Below are 16,950 nucleotides of genomic sequence, written 5' to 3'. Positions count from 1 at the left end.
GGGTGAAATATGGCAAGCTTATAAGTGCATATTTCTAAAACGTTTAAACATATTCTCAACAATTAATCTAACAACCGAGCCCTACACAAAAGAAAATTGAATACAAGAGTTTAGAATGAAAAATCACCATCTCCTCCCACAAGTTTTAGTTAAATGGCATTCAGTTGCATCAATAATCTCTAAACAGCTCAAGTCCAGTATTGATTACTGTTTTAATAAAACACAAAGCCATAAAGGTTGACCTTTGCAACAGTATGCTGTTGGTGGCATTGTGTGTTATTAAATTCCATATACAGAATAGCAAGTGAAATTACATGTAGATGTTTTAGTGGGAATCGAACAGGCTGCAAAAAGTACATCCTAATGCTTGAAGCAAAGATGCCACATTTAAATTTAAAAATGGGTTCTGAATTCCAGGCAAATCCACATGAACGCATTTTAATTTATTAACTAGAAATAAGTTCTGGAAAATATTTTCAATTATTACTTGCAATTTTTTTTTCCAAATGTTTGAATGCAAAAGTTATAACCATTAAATAAACTGTAATTTATAAATTAGGCAAAGTAAAAACCTACACAAAATGCACTAAGATATAAGATAAAGGATTTCATTTCTTCCATGCTGAGAAAATGCAACATTTGCACACATTTGCTTTGACAAGGGGAAAGCAATGCTGGAGCCTCAGCCCAATGTGAGGGATGTAATTCCCCCTGTAGAATGCAAAGTTTATAAGCATTCCAGTCCCTCAGGATCCCAGATACCATGCTACAAGCCCTTGAGAGACAGAAACCTTTAACTCGGGCAGCACCTGGTCCAGTTACCCTTCTGCAGTGCCATATTTACATTAATACCAGTCCCACAATGAGGAAGGAACTGTTTGGATTAATCAGCTAAAAAACAGCACAGCATCATTGCCTTAGTGAGCAGAGCTCCAGCTGGGCATCCCTGAGCACCCCCAAGGGCAGCTGGAGCCCAGCTGCTCCCACCAGCTCTCTTGGGTCGGAGCTGCTGCAGAGTCACGTGCCCCAGGCTGCATCAGGAGAAGATACAGTTTTGGGCTCAGAACACAAGCCCAAAGAACAAAGAGCACTAATAAAGCCAGTGCTACAAGCGATGCATACAGCTGGGATCACCCCAGGCCTGAGCCTGAGCAAGCCATGGAACAGACACTGCTGTAAAGATGGGGGATACAGAGCCAGTGGATCTGTACACGGGTGCCCTGTGGCAGAAGGCACGTCCTGGACACGTCCCCTGCTGCAGGTGACCAGAGACAGCACTTTGAGTCTCATCCGAAAAATAAGTCAGGCACTACTGAGAAACCCAGGTCTCCTTGTGTCACTGAAACCCAACACCATTTTTATCTTGGTCTACCAAGAATTAATAGGAAGCTTCTTCTGCTTCATCAGCAGGGAAATAATTTTGCCTGAAGCTGCCGCCAGGGCGCTTGTGCCAGCCAAAAAAGAAAGACATGGGTTTCCTGCAGAGGCACCGTCCTTATCATCTAACTTGACAAGCCAGCTGTGTTCAGAGCAGACTGGTCTCAGGGGAGTGGCATAGGTCAGTTGTAAAGACCATTTTTATTCTTCACACAGAGAAGCAGCTAAATCAGAACTGTATTAGTCAGACACTTGTCTGACTGACAACCCAGTTCCTTTGGCTGTTTTCTGATCTTTCAATTCAACCTTACCAATTCACAGAACAAAATGCTACATACATATTCTTTTCCTGCAGCATTTCTGTAGTCCTTCCAGTCGTAAACTGCAACAGCCTAGGAGCCATGGCCAGGCACACAACCCAAGAACCTAGTGCCCCTTGATCCTAAGGCTGATGCAGAAGGAGTGAGACAAGGAGAGTTGCACTAACTCTTTGAGGTAAAGGCCTTCTGCACAGCTCACAGTGATTGTAGTGACTCAGGCTTTGCTGACCCCTGGTAAGAGAAAGTGTTGTGCCTCTAGCTCTCCTTTGTCCTGTCCTTTGCAGGAAAAGAGACACTAGAAACAGGCTTTCTGCAGAACTCAGGTCCAGGGAAAGAAGGGCATCTTCAGTTGGGTCCTGAAGATTCCTTACAACTGCATGTGTTGTCAGAAAAATTAGTGTGTAGAAGAATTTCTCTGGTTTTATTCCTCAACACTAAATGGAAAAGAGTATTTTTTCCATTTCATGCACAAGACTTGCATTCTGAGCATTCCTTCAATAACATTCAGTCATAGTTTGACAATTATTTAAATTACTATCTTATTGTTTTAACTACTGTGGTGTAAAGAGCTGGAAATATGCATCAGACTCAGTTCGAACTTAATAGTTAAATTTGCAAGAGGCAGCTGTTGCTGGGGGAGGAATAACTCAAGACCAAAGCAGAAAATGACTGTGAAGATGTCCTTCCATTTTATCTGACAACATTTGCTCTCTCTGAGCCCACAGCCATTCAGAGACCAGAATCACTGGCCATTCTTTAGGCTGGGAAATCCAGCTCATCTGTACTCTTATGGGATGACTGGCTGACAAATTTTTTTATTTGCTGGTTTGAGTTTATTTTACAATGAGTGATTTTAAATCACCAAATCATAAGGAAAAAAATCCTATGTAGAAGAAAAGGTTTGAAAGAAACCCAGTAGCTCCAAAAAGAAGGGATGACAGCTAAACAGCCAACTAGAGATGGAAAACCCAAACACAGTGATTCAAAAAACAAACCCAAGATCTGTTTTCTCTAGCAGGTAATTAGCAGTAGCCTCAAAAAGGAAAAAAGAGGCATGGTTCTGAAGCAAGGCAATACCACAGCAGGGTCCTTTCAAGATTCCCACCACGTATTTGTGACAAGAGGCCTCCTTTAAGCTCAGGACAGCACTGGGTCTCTAACACATTAAAGCCCATGTGCTGATCTGCATGCTGGATTTCTGAGTGAGTGAGTAAAAGTAATGTGCACTGTCCTGATTCATTCTGCTACTGGGGACACCTTCAGGCTTTGCCCCCGTTGCTTAAGCAGCAATTACATCTCATTATCACGCACAAGGGAGTTTTGTGATACCTTTTATCATTTCTACACTGTAACACATTGCAGCACTGTACTCTATTCATATGGACTTCTCCAGTGAGATGCCTCCATTTGAGATACTCCCGGACCAGATGATTTTTCTGTAAAGAGCAGTGAGATTATGGCTAATTATTTCCTGCTGTCCTCTCTGTCTTTTTTATTCCATTAAACAAACAGACAGTGTTTGGTATATGAGTAAGAAATGTAGTGTAACAGAAAATATGTTAGAAAGGAAATGATTACTAATCACTGCTTTTTGCCCAATACAGCTAAAATGACCTATTTCCTCAGCTCATCAGCTGAGCAAACTACTGACTTCAAGATGTGAGAAACCATCCTTTTTCTTTGACGGCAAACACAATTTTGTTTCTGTAATGAATCCAAGGAGCAAATATGACCTGGGCTGAAAGAGAAGCACACAAAAACTAGTCAGTTCAGAAAAAGAAGACATGAATGGGAAGCAGAGAGACAAACCTGAAACATTGTCTAACCCTTTATTAAGTACAATTTTAAAATATGGAACTCAAGAAAGCATCAGTTAGGTTAACACTTGCCCAGGACATTACAGTACGTGTGAGGAGGTAAAATGTAAAACTACTCATAAAATAAAATTGTACTGCTTTGAGCAGCAGGAAGATAAAAAGTTAACCACAGCCCTCAGGTGACTGATCAGATGAAAATGAATTAAAGATGTAAGGAGCATGATTCATTATCTGGTGGAATTAAAAAGTTAACTACCTTATGAACACATACAAAACCCCCAAATGGATATACTTCTCTTATACTACATTAAACTCCTTGGGTTTCTCAGTATTTCCAGGACTGAACATGACTTTGGGACAACTAATCACTATGTATTCTTTATAGTTTGCACTATGAGACACACAGTATCCAAATGTTTTGATTAAACAAGCTTTAATTTTGGGGTGGCTTGTTTTTTCCAGGAATTAGAGGAGGCATTTCTCAAACATCAGCTCATCTGGACTTTTCAAATGGCAAGCTAAAATCATATATTTACAAGTGGCTTTGGGGATTCCCTTTTACTTTTCTCTGACTCAAAAACAGCACTAAATGTTTCTTTCCCTTATATAAAGAATCTCTCTACACTGAAGCAAGAGGCACACTTTGCAAAGAAAGCATTCTAAAATATGGAGTTTAAAAAAAAATATTCTTCCATAATTTCACCTACAAGTTGTTCTCAGACCCATGGCAGGGAGAAACGAGCTCAATGACAATAAAATCTAGTCCTGACAGGAAGGAATTAGTTACTGGCAATACAGTTATCTAAAACCATACACATTCTCAGGAAGAAAGAATGTAATATTGAATTAATGCTTCAATATATATCCAGCCTTGAGTTCAAAAGGCACAAGGCGTGCTTCAAAGAAAAGGACCTGCAACTTACATCTAAGTGTACATAAAGGCTATGCCTAAATTGGCAGGGAATTCAGCTCAGTGCAAGCAAACAAGTAAAACAAGGCAGCTGGTGTAAGGCCTCTGCATCTCTAAGAATTTCTCCTTCAAGTCCAGCTTTAGTCGGGTTGGCTGGAAGACAAATGTTCCCTCTCAGTGGACACGGTTCGAAGATGTCCGATGGATGAACCACTGGTCCATCTGGAGATGATTAGCTCTCCCTTAGGATGATGGAGAGTTGGTGCTGTTAACCCAAAGACACTCTTAGACAATCACAAAAAACTTCTGCTTCTCTCTTGTCAGTTCATGGTCCTCTCCTGGTTTTCTCAGCTTCACTCCAGGACACCATGCCTGTGGCATTGTAAGTGATCTACAGGATGAAGGCAGGTTTGCTCTCTTATAAGCACTTGAGTTTGCTCCTCTGTGCTCACAATGATGGCTGCTCCAGCTCAAGGGCTGATAGGTGAGACAAACTCCAGCTGTAGGAGGGAAAAAACCTCCAGCACAACTGTGGCTGACTTAACCAGAACACCTCAGGAATCAGGGACTCCTTTTTTCCAGCCCCACCCCACAGCCTGTCATTTGCCTACCGGAGATTTTCAGAGCTCCCCTCCTGTTGACTCTCCAAATACATGCTTGGTCACGGGAACATTTTAATACAGTATTATAAATAATACTCTCTTTGGGAGAGGGAGGCTTTGCAGCACTCTTCTGCTGGCCACTGGTCCTCTGAGGATCAGATACAGGTATCTGACTCCTCATAGGGTTCCCACCTTCCCAAAATATTTGCCAACTCTCCTTGAAGGGGGCAAGGTGAAGATAACACCATAAACATAAATGACCCAGAGAAACTCAATTACAATGAAACCTTGAAACCATCCTGCAATTTTGAAAATGCTGAGAAACTTCTGCAAGTTGTTTAGAAGGGGATTGCCTTCTCAACTCTCTCCCACCCTTAGGCTGACAAAACCTCGTGGCTTGCCACGGCCCCGGCTCAGAAGGTGCTCCAGCCAGCGAGGGCTCTCCTGCAAGCTCCCTTGGGCCACAAGCACATTCCCTTGCCCAGAGCTCGGGCAGAGATCTTGAAAGATGATGTTACATTGCCAATCGTTCAAGATTTATTTATTTCAGCGTTTTGACCAGAAGAGCTGTGGGTCAGACACCCTGGCTGACGCCTTGTTCAGGACTCCCACCCTTCCTGCAGCTGCCCGAGGCCCGAGGCCCACGGCCAGGGAACGCCTTCCCTTGCCCCCGGCTGCACGAGGAGGGCGTTGGGAGTGCGGATGGAGGGAAGCCCAGGGGGCCATCGGGACCCGGCGGGGTGAAGGGGCGCGGACAGGTGCCGAGCCCGGCCCGGCCCTGCCACGGCCGCGAGCGGGGGGCGCAGCGCGGCCGCTCCGGCGTCGGGAGGAGCCGCTCGGTGCCGCTCTTTCCCCCGCCGCCGCCCGTCTGCGAGCGTGTGTCAAACCCACGTGCTCCGCCGGCCCGCGCAGCCCGGAGCGGCGCCCCGCGAGCGGCGGCGGGGAGGAGGAAGAGGAGGAGGAGGAGGAGAAGGAGGGCGGTGTTTTCCTGCGCGGCGCCGCGGCCGTCGCCCCGCCGCCGGCGAGCGTCAGGCGGGGGGGGGCCCGGCCCGGCCCTTCCCCTGGCCCCCGCGCCCCGAGGATGGCAGCGCTGCCCGCACGAGTGGCTGGCGGCGGTGTCCCTCCTCTTTTTTTTTCCGGCAGCGGCGGCGGCGGCGGCAGCGGCGGCGGATCATTGTTGTGTGGGAGGAGGGCGGCGGGGATGGACTTGATCTCTCGGGTCTCCTGCTAAGGCGGCAGCACAGCGCGCCCCGCCGCCCAGCCAGCGCCGCGCCGGGCAGGGAGGGACCGGACCGGGCCCCCGCCCGCTCCCCGGCTCTTTATTTTTAGGGGGCTCTGCTGCTCCTCTCCCTCTCCCTTATCTCCCCCCCACCCCCTCTCCGCCCGCACACACGCACAGGGACACGCACGCACCCTCCTCCGGTGCCCTTTCATCCTTCCCCCCGCCGTCCTCCCGCGCCGTCTCCTGCCGAGGCAGATGCGCCGCGGGTCACCGCGCAGCTGGGACTATGGTGAAATTTCCAGCGCTCACTAACTACTGGCCCCTGATCCGGTTCCTGGTCCCTCTCGGCATCACCAACATCGCCATCGACTTCGGGGAGCAGGTAAGGCAGTGCCTCTCTGGGGAGCAACCCTCTCCCTCCAGCCCGCCCTCCCTCAGCGCCGGGCTGGCGCGGTCGGTGCCTCCGCCGGGAAGGGAAGGGACGGAGAGCCGAGCCGAGCCGAGCCGTGCCGAGCTGAGCCGTGCCGTGCCGTCCTGCCCCGGCTCATCGCACCGGGCGGGGACTGCGGCCCCTGCGCCTGCGGGGACAGCGAGCGGCTGGTGCCGGCGTGCCTGCCCCGGCGGCCGCCCGAGACCACGGGCTGCCCCGCACCGCCAGGAGATGCCCGGGGAAGGATGGCAGGGTTTGGGTTGTTTTGAGGAATTTTTCCCGCTCGCATTTCAGGATTATATAATCTGAAATTACATAATGCATTGGCCGGGGGCTGGCAGTGGTTTATCCCCGCGCTGACACGGCCGCTCAGGTGCAGCAGCCCCTAGCGCAGTGCAGCGCGGCTCGGCGGCGGCCGGAGCGGGGCGCGGGGCGGGCGGCCCGGCTGCCGCTGCCGAAGGGAGGCGAGTCCCCCCCGCCCCGCGGCGTGCCGCTGCCGCAGCGGTTCGGCCCCGGCGCCGAGAGCCCCCGGCGCGGCATGGCGGGAGGAGCGCGGCATCCCGCGGGGAGCCGCTCCGCACCCCGCCGGGCAGGTGAACCTGCGGCTGCACCCCTGCCCCCGCCGCCGTTCTGTGCGCCTCGGCACTGCTGCAGTTCTGTGTTGGTGACCTAAGGCTGTCCCCTGGCATGGACACCGACGAGATAGCCCGGCGTATCCGAACCCGCCGTCAACCTGTCTCCCTGACATGCAGCCACCCCATTTCGTCCTCCCAGTCCCCGCTTGCTGCGTTTGCACTGAGAACGTGTCCAGGGCTTGACGTACCCACTCCCCTGCCCGAGCTAGTGCTCGTTTGCCCCTGCACTGGGGCGTGGGGGAATCTCTGCTCTCACGTTTTGGTATTTATGATAATCCAGGCCCTGTCTTGTGTTAGGCTGCACTATATGGGACCTGTCATTACATTTTTAGTAGGATGGCATACACTACTACTTACTTGCAAATGTTAAGCAGCCACACCAAGTATTGCACCCCAAATAGCTTCATCCTTGTCCTAAGTTGCTCATTTTGGCTAAGAAGCATAGACACTTGCTCCTTTCTTGACACTTTCTTGAGGAAAGATATCAGAAAAAATAGTGGGTACTTACAAGCATTTGTAAAGAAGAAAGTGAAAGGAAAAATACTACAGTGGGAAAAAATAGCTAACATTAATCATATGTTTGTCATGGCTGTGTCAATTGCATTTTGATTCCTAGTCCTTTAAATAAACTGCAATACTAAAAAATTCAATTTCATCCTTGTCTAACAACTATGTGCTTTTGTACTAAGTCAGTCTGCTTTAAAACATACTGGGGGCCGGGGAGGAGGGGAGAGGGAAGGGAAATCTAAATATAGAAATGACAAATGAAAATGAGATTTAAGTGCTAATAACTATGCCATGTTAATAACATATAGTAGAAGTTAAATTGAAAGCAGTGCACTCAGCAAACTGAGTATGACAGGTGCATTCATACGGTTTGCTTCGTACAAGGTCAGTTCAATTCAAGGTAAATGTCAGCCTATAAAAAAACATCCCCATGGCTTCAGTGTGCTCTGAACCAGGATTTCAAAATTTGCAAGAGATTTTATAAGCGAGAGTCCTTCTGTCTGGCTGGGTACCAGTGACACAGGAGGGATGTTAATCTATGAATGATACATGTAAACACTTTAACAACTTTGACAGTGTTAGGGACAAAAATATCTTAGAAAATTTGTTTCGTTTGATAGCCAAGTCATAGGATTGGATTTTCAGGAGAGTTGGGTTTATCCCTTGTCTCAGATGGCTGCCTGGGGAGACATTTAATTGAAAAGGGAGAAATCCAGCCTGCTAGAACTCTAGCTTCTCTCAGGAGCAGAAACTGGAAAGATAGTTTTTCTTACCAGCCTAGATGGAAATCAGGAAACTGAAGCATGGACAAAGCCACTCCATGTCTGAAGGGTTCGTCATACAGACAAAAGGACAGTGATTTTATTTTCCTCTGTGTAATACATGAAGTTACTTTTTGCACTTGTACAACGTTACTGTTGGACTTGAGAGACTGAAAGTACATTGACTTGCTGAGCCAGTCACCTTTCTGCTTTACATTTCCAAAAAGTGCAATAATTTTAACGTGAGGGATGAATGGAAGCAACATAGAAGAATGGGTGTGCCAACGGATAGCTCTGCAAAGGCTGCAGTACCCCCTCCTTTGAATGTATACTGCAGATAACACAGATTTCTAAGAATGAAAAGGGAAGAAAAATTTGCATTACTTGCTCTGGACAATACTGTAAAAGAGAAAGGAGAACTGCAGGTCAGAATAAGAGATGATTAAGGAGAGAATGGACTTTGCCTGACGAGGGAAGAAGAGATGTGTAAGAAATGCTGTAGGTCATAAACCCTTTTGATGTGTGGTATTCATACATTGCTCCCTCAAGTGAGGAGAGTATTTGGAAGTAGAGCATTCAAAGCAGAGCCTTCTTAGCATAACCTTATACTATTAGATACCTCAGATTGAAAAGTGAGAAACAAAGAGAATCACATCTTTTTTTTTCCTGTTACCTTGAGAGACTTTTCTGGGTGTTGAGTAGTTGTAGTCAATAACAAACATCACTAGAAAATTACCAGATCCCTGGTATGCAGCTGCCTCTAGGTTGAGGGAAATTTACAGTAAGGCTAAAGATTGTTTGCAGAACATAGGTTAAGGCTGTCACCATTGCCCCATATAAGATGCTTGGCATGGCAAGTCTGTTTAGTTTACAGGAAGTAAAAAATGCTGGCACAGTGCTTAAGAACTAATAAGCTCAGCTCCTGAAGTCACTTTCAGAACCGCTACAGCCAGTGAAGAGTCTCCTGTTGACCCTGGACTCTAATCCAACAATGCCTTAGGACAAGGCTATATTACAGAGTTGCTCCAATCTAGTGAGCTGACCTCAGTTCTTCACCTCATAAATTCTCTCAGACAAATACCTGATTTTTTTCCTCTACTTAAAAAAGTAATCCTGATGCATGACCAGGTAAATTGCCAGAATATTAGAGAGATAAATAATTTCTAACTTACATTCTTGATTTCCTTCTGCAACCCATTTCCAGTTTATTGACAGTGCTACATGGCTTTTATGAAATTAAATACTACATACCTTTCTTCTTAAAAGTATGGCCTTCAGGAAAACAGTCACAAATCTTTTGGCTAAATGTTTCTTCACCACTCAAATCTGTGTCTCTATGTGTCGGTAATGTGTGTTCATGTGCATGCATCTATATTTATTTTTTTCTCCAGATGTATGCATGCACTCACAAATATACACAACACAGCATTTTCATCCCAAGAGTTTAACACCACCAGAAGAGAGATGGTCTCTTTTATTCTGCCATTGAGAGGAGCTTTCAACTCTCAACATCTTACCCTGAGATTCACAATAATTACTGTTGTATTTAGAGCTCAGTCGTTGGAAGGCAAAATTTGCATTAAAAGTTCTGTCTCCTTTGAAAAATGTTGGATGTACTTGCTTAGAAATAAATAAACAAATGCCTCCCGTGTGATGGAGAGCAACACAACCTCAAACAACTCAACCAGCAAATAACAGCACTGCTACTCTGTGGGCTCAAAAATCTGTCACCACCCACATCAGTTTTCCTTTTAACACAGTTCCAGAGCTGCTGACATATATTCTGGTGGCCTGACTTGTAACATAAATGTGCATTTGCATCAGCATCTTTACAAAGGGGGAAAGCTGAGGTGGGCATGAATTCACTAACTTTGTCAGAAGCACAGACTCAACCGTAGGCAGCACTAAATACAGTTTGCAAGCGTGGCTGGCAGCTCTCTCTGATGCCCACAGGACAGCAAAGGCCAGGCAGAGAGCAGTGTTCAATCTCAAGGTCTGTTTGCAGTAGTCCCTTAATTATCAATGGGAAGGGACACTAGTATGGTTTTTTGGTTTGAGGTTGTTTTTTTTTTTTTTTAACTTTGTAGCTACCATGTAGCCAGCCCCAGGATCATTAGTTTGTGTCACTGTCAGTAGTTGTTGGCCAGGCAGTTTAGCATGCCAACATCACTTATGTGTGCATCCACGGTGTTCAGTGGCTTGTGGGGCACTGGAAACTGAAACCGAGCAAGCACAGCTCTGTTGCCTCTTTCTCCAAAAGGCACTCAGGTGCTCTGGTCCCTGCAGAGAACTTGCCATACATTGCCCATGTTGTAGTGTTTGAGATCCAACAGATGGTCCATAAAGGAAATGCTAAGTGTTTTGGATTCCAAATTATTTTGCAGTAATTGCTGTTTTTTCTTGTATTTGATTGGGGTTTTTTGGACTGGTTTTTTTTCTTTTGTTTTGTTTTTTTGGGTTTTTTTTTTTTTTGAAAGTTGCCAGAAAAGGAGAACAAGTCATGAATAATGTATCAAAAAGAATTAGTGAGCTTATTGTCTGCCCATGCCATTTGCAAACTTAGTAGGGGGTTAAACATTTTGATTAATGCCTTATGAAGCTTGGTTTTGGGGTAAGCATTATTGTCTGGACGTTCAAAACAAGTAATGGGAGAGTTCACATTCCGAGCTGTTCACCAGGGATTTGCGCCAAGTTGTGTAACCTTTCCATGGCATAGTTTCCCTGCCTTTGAAGTGTGCCTAGACACCTACCTGTATGCAGATGTAATGAAAATTCATGTGTCAGAAGCACTCTGAATGATGAGATGAAAGGTGCTGTATGAGTGCAAAGTACTCCTGTTATTGATGTTGTAAGAGGTCAGGGACTTGTTTCAATTGTGTAGGACTTTAGTACCATATAAACAAGACAGCCAACAGCGTCCTATAATTGGTGTACAACATGACTGTATATTATTACCACAACCACATTACTATTAGGATAGGCTGATAGAAATGTCCTGTTTATTTTAAATGAATGTGAATTACACAGCTTTTTAAATTAAATTTAGATTAAGTTATGTTGAAGAAAGAAACATATACAGAGTATACTATCAACAGAATTCTTTTGTTGTTATTATTTTCCATGGCATTATTTTGAAGTAGTTTTTATTGCAGAAATCACAAGCCAAATGGTCAGGGAAATAGCTAGGAATGACCACTGAAGTATATCTAACTTTCCTGTTTAGAGTGAGCAAATCCAAGTGAGACTGTCTATGAAGGATTAGAAACCAAACCACACACATCTGAAGTAGTAACTTCCAGGATCTATACCTCAGTGCTGTCTCCAGAGACTTTTTTGTAAGCAGTGCAGCTTTACTTCCCTGTGCATGCCAGCCTGAGCCCTCCAGCCCTGTCTCCTAAATGGTCATCAGCCAGGCTCCGGGGGTTTTCACACCAGTGCTAGATGGGCTCTAGACCACATGGACAGCTCTTGAGACTGCCCAAGAGATTAATTAGGCTTATATGTCAGTGTTAGTGCAGCGGACATTACACACCAGGCATTGCATTCACTACTCACACAGAGCGTTTGCTGGCATTTCACAGCAAGCAGAGCATGCTGAGATCTGGGAAGAAGTCAAAGATCTCATGAAACATTTGCAGATAAAAGCCAAATCTCAACAAAGCGCTAATGTTCTTAAAGGTGACAAAGACTTACTCCTGGCAGCTAAAACAATATCCATTTGAATTTTATAGTACGCAAGGTACAAAATAAACAGGTTTTGAAGAGCACTGGGGCTATCGCCACTGGAGATTTCACATGGTACTAGAAATTATGAGAATGAACCTGCACTACTAATGAAGTGTCCATTCCCTGCAGTGCTCCATGTTGCCGTACTGTAAAATACATAATCTTGAGCTAGGACCTATTTTGCTTAATTTGTCAGTACCTTCCCCTTTTTTATCCTGCTCTCTCCTTCCTTCACAAAACCATCCAGTTCCCTGCCTCCCACCTCCCATGGCTGTGTTAGCTCGCCACTAAGGACTTCTCTGGACTTTCTTATGCTTCACTGTTAAGAGCAGCCGGGTTTTGTACTTGATGATAACCATTAAGCATGTCTGAAGGCATTTGCTATCTATAGAGCGGTAGAGAGAGCTTGTTTCCAGGACAGGTTGGAAGGGGCGGGGAGGATGGGGGCGTGGGGGACAGCAGCTCCGTGCAGCACCAACCAGCCACTTTTTAATGAAGCAATTTAATTAATCTCAAAACTGTAAGTTCAGATTATATTTGCCCACCAGGTTGCTAGAAAATAAAAATGTGGGGTCTGTGGGGTGGAAATTATTCTCCCTACCAGATGTCTAACTCATGCAGTGGGAGATGAGGAACATTTATAACTTTGCCAGGCAGTCCCAGTTCCCAGTCTCCAGGCTGGTGGGCCTTCACTGGAGATACTCCAGTCGTAATATCTTCTGATAGCCACTGAAAAAGGTGCATGGGGTAACCAAATACTTCTCATGCTTATTTCAGAGATAGGCAAATTGGCTTCTCCTCCCTATGCCAATGAAAATCTAGAAGATTAAAACAGCATCAGGACTTTAAAGCAGGAGTTGAAAATATCCCAAGTCTAATTTTAAAACATGGGTTCAAAACTGAAATTTTCAAATGGGTTTGAACCACTGTATTCTACATCATGTTGAGAAATCCCTGAAGTAAAATTTTTGGATGTGAAGTCGTCTGACCATTTGCTTTGTTTCAGGACTTTTATTGTCTATTTCTTTTTGCTGCCTTTTTCCAAAGCCGAGAAAGCTGATTTCTCTTCACATTTGCTTTGGTCTGAACTGAATTCTTTCTAATCATTGCTCATTTTGCTGCTACTTGAAGAAGTTGGTTGCATACAAAGGCTTATATGACATGGCCAATCTTATGACTAAAGTGTCTTTTTATATTCAAAGAAGGCATACACTCAAGGCTCTAGCTCTGGAAGTGCAGATTCTATCTGTTCCTATCTTGATCTTAGACAAGACATTTCTCCTTGTGTGAGTTTCGTCAGTTCTAAAATTGTGATGTGTTTCACAAGGCAGCTACAAAGTATATTCCTTCATATTTGTAAAACATGGATGTAAGTTGTTGTATAAATAGAAAATTTAAATATATCTGCCAGCTCATGCAGAAAACTCCATGCATAAAACTGAGCAATGTCAAACGGATTTTGCTTTGCAGCTACTTTGAGAAATCTGTGATGTTTTTAAATAACAGATATTACTGCTGAGCTCAATTCCAGTTTAAATGACCTATCAGAACAAGCATTTCTTTAAAAAATATGGGTAATTTGTAACTATCTTATATTTTAACAAGCTAATTTAATCAGCCATTGCTACCTCATGCTCTTTGTATTTGGAAACCTATGGATTTGGGGGTGAAGGAAACAGGAATGTTAATATGGAATTAGATCATCAGATTGCACTTCTTTCTGCTTGCTTGATTTTCTACTGATGTGATACTGCTGTAGTTATGGCTTTAGACACCACCACTGTCTTTTCAGATAACCATTAGATAGAGAATTAAAAAAGAACCACCATAAGAGATGTAAATGGCCTGTGCAGTTCGATGTCGGAAACAGCAAAGCTCTGCAGTTTTCCCATGTTCTGCCTCCTTCATGGTATCACCTCTCTTTCAGATTTTCCACAGGATGTCACTACCTTGCTATAGAGTTTTTCTACATGTGCACTTTTTCTTGATGAGTTCCCTCCCAATGTAATGCAGAATAAAAGAGCCTGGGTGAAACATTAACTAAGAATAATTCCAGGTGTAAATATGCATTTTGTTCCAAAGAGAGCTGAAGTAGAACATTGTTACTTGCAATAGTATAGTTGATTTCCACAGCGTTTGCAAGAGCATTCTAAAAAAGGACAAAGGAAAAATACTGGAGAGTAAGGAGCAGTTTGTTGAAAAATAAGTGCCACAAGGGCATGAAATCTCAAGTGCCATTTTAATTATTTTCCAAAAGATGATGCAAAAAATTCACTGTTCCTGTTTTGGCTGGAGTGCTACTGTTGGAGAAAGGGTGGTCACTGTTGCCCAACACGTCCAGTTTGCTTTACTGATGTAGTGGTTCAGCAAGAGTTCAGCTTTTTGTGTGGGAAATGAATAAACTGCAATACACTACTTATTTTCAAACGTTTTGCTTCACATAGTATTTCTGCATTGTTAAGGCAGTTTTTTTCAACCCTTTTCAATTTTTACAGCCCAGAAAATTTTCACTGGAGTGCAGAGAAAATTCATGTGCATAGGAGCTGGAGAGCATACATGGTTTTATATTTCTTCATTACCTGTTTCCAACTCTTTGTAAGCATTCCCTAAGGTACAGGGTTCTGTGAGGCTGAAAGCTCACTGAACCAAAACATGTGCCAGTCTGTTTGCTGACAAATGCATTTGAAAGGCTTTTGGCTGGGAGGTGGTCTGTCTTCTGGCCTTTTTACCCAGTGTTTTGCACTTAAATGAGTGAATAAAGTCAGATGCAGGGTGCACCTGAACTTGAATGTGCCGGCATGAAGAATGCAGTGGTGCCTGTCAGCCGGGACTGATGTTTTTCCTTCATCAAGTCAGATGTGCAGCTTGTGTAGTTATAAGGGGTGCAACCACATCACCCAGTGTTCTTCCCTTGTTTTTTTAAAGATGATGTTTGACATCTACTTTCCTCAAAATGCAGGGTTTATGTCTAGATTTTATTGGGTTCTTTTTCCTGTTCACTCCCTACTCACCTTTCTTCCTTCTGCTGCATACCAGTGACCAATGTCTTATTTTTGTAACCTCTGTGTTAGTATGCAATAACTGCTGTTCCTGTAGCTTTGGATAGTTAAGGTGAGGTAGCCTCTGATCCACCCCTGGCATCTTCACTCCTCAAGACAAAGGCTTTCCTTGCCACAGCATACTAATGTGCTCCTAGAATTTGGCAACCTTTGATCTCAAATCTGCTGTCCTGCAGATGGAAGACAGATACTTGAACAAGTCCATCTTTGTCATTTCTTCTGTCAGCATCTTACCAATTAAAAAACCTTCAGGCCATTTGAAAAGAAAATGAATTGTTAGCAGCATCTTGGAGTGGGAAGTCACTTCACATTTTTGGTTCTGTTGAGAGGGGAAAAAATGTCAGTTACACAAGAGGAAAGATTATAGAAGTGAAGCATTTATAGCTTGGATGGAAAAGGGAGTTTGATAACCATCTGCAGTTGTATGAACTGTGGTGTGGTCATGAAGGAGAGGAAAGGGGAAACGAGGTTGGCTTGGTCACTGCTGTGGAGAAGAATGTGGGCAGGAGTGGTGAGAAAGACTGGAGTGGTAAACACAGTTTAAACTGAAAAGATTTCCAGATTATTTTCCAATTAAAAAGCAGAATATTTTCCCTCTCACACTTTAGTTCCTTCTAAAATGTGGCACAAAGAGTGCTGACCTTCAGACAGCATTAGTTGTTGGTGGTAGTGGTTGTGTTTTACATAGGCTCAAATTCAGTGAGTTACCAAAAAAAAAAAGAGTGTTGTGATCACTGTAAAGTGATCACATGATGGATCAAACCTGAAGACCCCACTTTCAGAGCTTGAGAACCACATCCTCCTCAAAGGCATTCAGTGCACTCTAGAAGGGCACTCTAATTATGGGCTCTTACTTAAGGTGAAGTGTAAAAAACCTGCAACTCAGAGGTGAGGAATTTCCTTTATTAATAATTGGTGGTCATGATACAGTTTTCTCACAGCACCCTGTTTTTCACATGCTGCCTCCCAGATTCAGCATACAGAGAGCACTTGCTGGAGGGTAAACAGAGCTACCTAGCTAGTAGAAGTATTGACTGTGAACCCTTGTCTTGTTCCTTTTAGAAGCATTCACTGGAGGCAGCGTGCCCTTTGCTACCCGAGTGAGCAATACACTGTGTTAGGGTCTCCCTGGCAGAGCTGAGGGGAAAAAAATTCCAAACAAAATGCAGGAACCTTTCCAGTATGAGAGAAGTAGAGTGTTGAAATGTCCTCAGTGTGGAAGTAAGGGATACCTTAACTCTGCTTTTTAGCTGGAGGCTTGATGAGTTTTTTTAAAGGCATAAGCTTTTGTGAGACAAGTAGTGGCAAGCACAGGGGAGGTTTCAGTCCTGTGGTCCCATATGTTGTATGCCTACAGCCCTGTACCCTTTCTTGACCTTCCTCATTTACCCTTTCTTACTGCCTTTCCAGTTCTTCGGGTCCTTTGCTTGGTTGTCCCATGGGTGCTGGAGTGTATCAGTCACACAGACATCTCTGTGGCTTTGTTGCCAGACTGGAGCTGCAGTGCAGCACGTCTTCCTGGTTGCTACCAGGGAGCCCATACATTTTGCCCTCACCCTGCTACTGGTAATTTATTCTGTCAGT

General features: G+C 44.5%; 1 protein-coding gene across 1 annotated transcript in view; it reads left to right on the top strand.

Moving 5' to 3' along the window:
- The first annotated feature begins 6,503 nt into the window (after positions 1–6,503).
- The window catches only part of ANKH (ANKH inorganic pyrophosphate transport regulator), a 97,286-nt gene continuing 86,839 nt past the window's right edge, over positions 6,504–16,950 (top strand). Inside the window, exon 1 of the mRNA XM_041476042.1 lies at positions 6,504–6,630. Within this exon, the coding sequence (XP_041331976.1) occupies positions 6,535–6,630 (96 nt within the window). The 5' untranslated portion in view covers positions 6,504–6,534. The remainder of the gene's footprint in view (positions 6,631–16,950) is intronic.

Source organism: Pyrgilauda ruficollis, unplaced genomic scaffold, assembly GCF_017590135.1.
Source record: "Pyrgilauda ruficollis isolate IOZ18807 unplaced genomic scaffold, ASM1759013v1 scaffold37, whole genome shotgun sequence".
In the NCBI taxonomy this organism is placed as follows: domain Eukaryota; kingdom Metazoa; phylum Chordata; class Aves; order Passeriformes; family Passeridae; genus Pyrgilauda; species Pyrgilauda ruficollis.
Note: the sequence above shows the minus strand (reverse complement) of the source record. Positions and strands in the feature narration are given on the sequence as shown.